The sequence below is a fragment of the Oratosquilla oratoria genome, chromosome 25 (assembly GCF_046742065.1).
Source record: "Oratosquilla oratoria isolate Oo_2021 chromosome 25, ASM4674206v1, whole genome shotgun sequence".
Lineage (NCBI taxonomy): Eukaryota > Metazoa > Arthropoda > Malacostraca > Stomatopoda > Squillidae > Oratosquilla > Oratosquilla oratoria.
This window is the reverse complement of record NC_134801.1, coordinates 41500068-41507177: the sequence shown is the minus strand read 5'-3', so window position 1 is coordinate 41507177 and position 7110 is coordinate 41500068. Positions and strand designations below refer to the sequence as shown.

Below are 7110 nucleotides of genomic sequence, written 5' to 3'. Positions count from 1 at the left end.
CAATGTCAAATTTATGATGTGAGTTACGACTCAACGTATTGATTAACACTTGTATATTTTCTGTTATTAATTGGCATTTATGTATTTTTGTAATGTTGTACAAGTTCTTTGACAATAAAAACATTCTTTTTAGAATGACCTGCAGTCAGCGTCCATTCGGAGCTCCATTTATTCATAAATAATTTGCCGACAAAACCCTACAGTCATTCGACTTAAGTCACCGTCATGGAGCAGGCCAAGGTGGTGAGACGACAGAGGAAAGCAGCGGTCACACGTCACCTGGGAACCTTGTGCCGGTTAATCGCTGAGGAAGACATAGCCGGCATTACGGACAGACTGGACCGTGTCCGTACATCCTACGATGAATTCGAATCGGCACACGACACTTACCAAACGTTCCTGAGCAACGATGAAAGGGAATTGGAGGCCAGCGAGTCATGGTATAAGGAAACTGAAGAGGAGTACATAAAGGTGATAAAGGACGCCAGGGCGTTCCTTAAGGTAAGGACTCAAAGTGAAATTCCGTGTGCAAAGTCCCGCGTAGACAGTGAAAATAGTGAAAGTGAACGTTTAGACGTCTCACCGGCTGAACTAGTTGGGATCTTAAATGTACCCAAAGTTGAATTAGACGTGTTTGAAGGTAACCCTCTTGAGTATAATCTCTTTATGACAATTTTTGATGAACTCGTAGACAGTAAAGTGAGTGACCCTCAGATCAAATTGACTCGTCTATTACAATACACCAAGGGACCGGCGAAAGCTGCCATAAAAAATTGTGCGTTGGTGGGAAATAGTGCTGGTTACGTACAAGCCCGCGATATATTGAAACGCAGGTTCGGTAATTCTCACCTTGTGTCTCAACAAATTGTTAATGATTTAAAAAATGGTAAGATGGTATCTAAGCCTCAAGAGTTGAGGCAATTGGGTGATGACTTAACAATGGCAGTTGCTACTTTTGGAAAATTAGAATTGTATGAAAGGTTTAACACTCAAGAGTATATCTTAGATATTTTACAGAGGTGTCAGGGATTCGTTCGTAACAAATGGAAACGGAAAGCTCTAAGTCACAAACGAGAAACGGACACATACCCATCTCTCAGTCAATTCGCTGAGTTTATCAATGTCATGGCAGATGAGGCATGTGATCCGGTTTATGGATTGCAATCCACAGGTAAGGGTCAAAATGTGAAGAGCACAAGTTGTAATGTAGCAGCATCTGAGTCTAAATACCCCGTCAAGTTAGGGCGTGCTGGTAGCACATGTGTGGTGTGCGGGGAAGGACACAGACTGTTCTACTGTGAGGAATTTAAAGGCATGAAACCTGAATGTCGGTTAGAAGTTGTAAAAAGACACAAGCTGTGTTTCAATTGTTTATTAGGTGGGCACGGGGCTAGCAAATGCTTCAAACAATCCATTTGTTCAGTTCCTGGATGTGGTTTAAAGCATACAAAATTCATCCACGTCCCGGCAAAGGACTCTCAGGGTAATGGGGGCGTAGTTGAAAATTCGGAGTGTCAAGAGTCAAGTGTGGTCATGAATGGTTATGTTAATGATGCTCGATCGAAGATTTATCTACCCATTTTACCAGTTGTCGTGGATAATAAACTTAAGGTCACGGCGTTGTTAGATAGTGGATCAGACACTACTTTCGTCACGGAAAGGGTGGCCCTCGAGTTGGGTCTGGAAGGAGACCTTAAGGAGTACACCATGAGTACTTTAGGGGGGACCAGGGAAACTCAATCAAAGGTAGTATCCCTTAGCCTTACGTCACCGGATGGTAGACGAGAGGCCAGTGTTACAAATGTCATGGTCGTCCCAAGAGTGCCTGTTAGGCAACCACCTGTCAAAATTGAGATTGATAAATTCCCCTACTTCAAGGGCATACCTTTGAATACTAGTCAAGTATCTGAGCCAGACATTTTGATAGGCATGGACAACGCTTGGCTCCTAAAGCCATTGGAGGTCAGAGGGGGTTCAGGCGGGAATAAGCACCAACCTTATGCTACGCGGACCTACTTTGGGTGGTCTGTAAATGGCCCAATTAGTGCAGGTAAGTCATATAATGTCGGCTCGTGCTTTGCAAGCTCGATCGACGCAGATGTTGAACGCTTGTGGATGATGGAAAATGAATGTGAAGATAGGGCACCATCTCAGAACGACCAGAAGGTTATCAACCTTTGGGATAAGGAAACGCGATACGAAGATGGGCATTATGTACTGCCAATACCTTGGCGAGGTGAGCCAAACTTGCCCAATAATCGTGACGTCGCCGAGAGACGATTAAGAAGTTTGTACAAGAGGTTGGTGAAATCCGGCACATTGAATGTATACTCTGAGAATATTTCAGATTTGATCAAGAAGGGGTATGCAGAGTATGTTCCCGAGATTGATATAAAGAGAGATGACGGTAAAGTGTGGTACCTACCGCATCATGCCGTTACGAGCGAAACCAAACCAGGTAAGGTGAGAGTCGTATTCGACTGTGCTGCTCAAAAGAACGGAGTCAGTCTGAACAGTCAGTGCCTACAGGGCCCAGATCTGAATAATAAGTTGATTCACGTGTTACTCAGGTTTCGCCAATATCATTACGCCATCACGGCCGACATTGAGGCTATGTATCACCAAGTCAAAATTCCCATTAGCGATAGAGACGCTTTAAGGTTCCTATGGTATGTTAGCGATGAAATAAGAGAGTTAAGAATGACCTCGCATCCCTTTGGCGGAATATGGTGCGCTAGTAGTAGCACCTATGCCTTGCGGAAGGCTGTAGAGGACATGCAACCTTGTGAGGAAGTAAAAGACACGCTACTCCGGTCATTTTACGTTGACGATATGTTGAAGTCCGTAGCGTCACCTCAAGAGACAATTGAGGTAATTGAAGATACTAGAAGTGTCCTCAGACACGGAGGGTTTAACTTAACCAAATTCATGATTAATGACGTCAAATTGCTAGAGAGCATCGATGAGCAAGACAGGGCTAAGGAAGCAAAGGAATTGACATCCAATATGCATAGCAAAGTGCTTGGGATTAAATGGGACGTCGAGAACGACTGTTTCTTTTTCGTTAGTAAGGGTGTTCAAACACAGAATGTGACTAGACGAGTTATGTTGAGTCAACTTGCTTCGACTTACGATCCTTTAGGTTTAGTTTTGCCAATCATTGTTCCAGCCAAGATTTTGTTCCAGGAGGCGACTAGGCTTAAGATGTCTTGGGACGAAAATATTCCTATATCTTTGTGTCAGAAGTGGTTGAAATGGATAACTTCACTATATGAAATCTCGAGACTTCGCTTCCCTAGATGCGTTTTGCCTTTAGAGTGGAATGGCTGTACTTCAGAATTACATCATTTTTGTGATGCAAGTGAGGTTGCATTTGGTGCTTGCACTTATCTCAGGACAATAGATCAAGATGGGAAAGTACACGCAGCTCTGCTAGTCAGTAAAGCGAGAGTAGCTCCCATCAAAGGAGTTACTATACCAAGATTGGAAATTTCGGCTGCCGTTGAAGCAGCCAAATTAGATGTTGTTGTTAAAAGAGAGTTGGATATCCCCTTGCTCAAATCTAACTTCTGGTCTGACAGTACTATAGCTCTGGCATATATACAGAACGAGACAAGAAGGTTCAAGACCTTTGTGGCGAATCGTGTCACACTCATTAGACAGGTTTCAGAGGCTAATCAGTGGCATCATGTTAGTGGTGATGAGAATCCTGCAGATGTACTATCTCGGGGATGCTTTGTAGACAATTTGCCAGCTTCTTGGTTTAATGGTCCTCCCTTCTTGTCGAATTACAAGTGTGCATGGCCAGCACAAGATAATCTTGTAGGACACCTTCAGGATGAAGACCCGGAGGTGAGGCGTGAGGTATATCCCACGAGTATCGTACAGACGTGTCAGTCGGGCGTCACCCAACACCCGATCGACACGCTGATTGATTCAAGCCTTTACAGATTAAAGAAGGCCGTTGGTTGGTGGTTAAGGCTAATACAATTTCTTAAGAAGAAGATTCCGCAAAATTCACCACTTGAGATTCATGAACTAAAGCACGCGGAAAATCTGATTGTCAAACATGTTCAAGGGCGTGCTTATTTTCATGAAACCAAGAACATTGAAGCAGGGAAAACTGTGTTAAAGTCCAGTTCAATATATAAACTGTCTCCTATTCTTATAGATGGTCTGTTAGTAGTTGGTGGTAGACTCAAGCATGCGGCATTGAATGGGCAAGCTATAAATCCTGTGATCCTCCCTCATAACCACAGGTTGTCTACGTTAATTGTACCAGATTGCCATGATTTCTCTCATGTAGGGGTAGAATGGACACTCAGTCAGGTCCGTAAGAAACTTTGGATCATACGGGGCAGGAAACTGATGAAGCGCGTCAAAATGGATTGTATAGTTTGTAAGAGATTATACGGAGCCCCCATGAACCAAAGAATGTCTGACCTCCATCCTGAGAGGTGTGAACCAAGGGGGCCTGCCTTTAGGTACGTAGGGGTAGACCTGTTTGGATCCTTCCATGTTAAAGTCGGGAGATCAGTAAATGAAACGTTACGGGTGTCTGTACACGTGTTTTACTACGAGAGCTATTCACATTGAGAAGCTTGATAGTTTACAAACTGACGCATTCATCAATGGTTTCGTACGCTTAACAGCGAAACGAGGTTACCCTAGTAAGTGTGGTCAGACAATGGTACTAAGCTAGTAGGAGCGAGGGCTGAACTAGCACGCAGTGTACGAGATCTTGACCGATCCTTGATCGTAAGGGAAACACGTCGATGTGACGTTGAGTGGTCGTTCAACCCGTCTTCCGCCTCACACCACGAAGGCGTCTGGGAACGCATGATTAGGTCTGTACGCAAAATACTGTTCACTTTAGTCATCAAATGCCCCAGGATGATTGATGATGTTTGGCAAACCCTCTTCTGAGAAGCGGAAAGTATAGTCAACAGTCGGCCACTTACTAAATGCAGTGATGATGCAAGTGATGAGTCCGCTGACTCCCAATCATCTGTTACTCCTCCAAGGAAACTCCCCACTATCTTGGGGAGCCTTTCACGATGCCGATCCTTACCGCAAACATTGGCGTCACGTGCAACATTTAGCCAAACAATTTTGGACAAGGTGGGTTAGTGAATACCTAGTGGAATTCCAAAGAAGGCAGAAGTGGAATTCTGAAAGCCCGAATCTTTCAGTCGGGGATTTAGTGCTTATAATGAATGAAAACTCGCCCCGCGGTTCTTGGCCGCTGGGGAGAGTCCAGGAAGTGCGGGTGAGCAGAGACGGATTGGTTCGTAGTGCCCGTTTGAAAACTCAATTCAGTGAGCTCACCCGACCCATTACAAAACTTGTATTCCTTGAAGGTTCTTTGTAAATGTTTTGTGTTCTGTCATAGATATATGTATGTGATTTTTATTTATTTATTTTTTTTTTTTTTTATTATTTTTTTTTAATCGTAAGATTCAAGGTGGGGGAGTGTTACGTCCATAGACGTGAATTTATGTTGCTGATTTCATTGTATAAAAATCAGGAGTGGAATGAATAATTTGTATTGTACGTCCGTTAATGTCACGGTATAATTTTGTGTATTGTACGTCCGTTAATGTCACGGTATAATTTTGTGCATTTTACGTCCATCAATTTAGTGTCACAGTACGATCAGTTGTACAATTTCCCCCCGTCACCGGCATCGACTTGGTCGAGTGTGGGAGAAGTTGTGGGTAGATGGTGTGTGGGGGCCAGCATATCAAGGTCGTCTTCTCTAACTGGCATTAGGCAGAGTCGCCCAATGTGTGGGTTATATGCAGTTAGAGGAAGGGACAAGTCACGTGTAATGTCGCAATCCTCCACTTCACCATTGTAATGTCAAACGAGTCAACGGACGTAGGGGGACCTATGGGAGACGCACAAGTCGGTGAGTAATTGCTTTAGTATATGATGTCAATTCAATGTCAAATTTATGATGTGAGTTACGACTCAACGTATTGATTAACACTTGTATATTTTCTGTTATTAATTGGCATTTATGTATTTTTGTAATGTTGTACAAGTTCTTTGACAATAAAAACATTCTTTTTAGAATGACCTGCAGTCAGCGTCCATTCGGAGCTCCATTTATTCCCTACGTATCATAAGAAGACAATAATTTGCCGACAAAACCCTACAATATATATATATATATATACATATATATATATATATATATATATATATATATATATATATATATATATATATGAATGAATATATATATGTATATATATATGAATATGCATATATATATACATATGCATATGTGTGTATATACATATGTATATATATATTTATATATATATGTATATATATGTATATATATATAATATATATGTATATGTATATAATATATATATGTATATATATATGTATATATATATATATATTTATATATAATATATATGTATATGTATATATAATATATATATATATGTATATATATATATGTATATCATATATATATATATACATATATATACATATATATAATACATATATATATATGAAGGTGGAAAAAGAAGTCACGGGTCTAGTTCCGAGTTACTGAGTTTATTCCTGACCGGTTTCGCTCTATGCTTCTTCATTCCTCTGAAGAAGCATAGAGCGAAACCGGTCAGGAATAAACTCAGTAACTCGGAACTAGACCCGTGACTTCTTTTTCCACCTTCATCAACTTGTCATAATGTACCAACATATATATATATATATATGTGTGTGTATGTATATATATATATACATATATATATATATATATATATATATATATATATATAAAGGACTACTATTACACAGGACGTGAGCACCCAGATCCCTGGGTCCGCTAGCGGAGGCCATTGCTTTCTTTGTAACCTAACATTTTATATTGGACAAATATATCAAAACTAGCAACCTAACATTATATATAGGACAAATATATCAACTATTGACTTATTCAATGCAGTATAAGTTAATATAAACTTTTATAGTGAAATAAGAAACTATTTTTAAGGCACTGTTATGCTTTGAAATGCCAATTCTAGCCGGACCTAACAGGTATTATTGTATGAGGTTAGTGGACACCAGGGTTGGCAATTTTTTTTT

The 7110-nt window shown here is 40.8% G+C and overlaps 1 protein-coding gene across 1 annotated transcript; it reads left to right on the top strand.

The window, feature by feature from the left end:
* Window positions 1–225: 225 nt before the first annotated feature.
* On the top strand, window positions 226–4596 carry LOC143039086 (uncharacterized). Its single transcript, XM_076208938.1, has one exon. It carries the CDS (start codon window positions 226–228, stop codon window positions 4594–4596), a length of 4371 nt encoding a protein of 1456 aa, XP_076065053.1.
* The last annotated feature ends 2514 nt before the right edge of the window (window positions 4597–7110 follow it).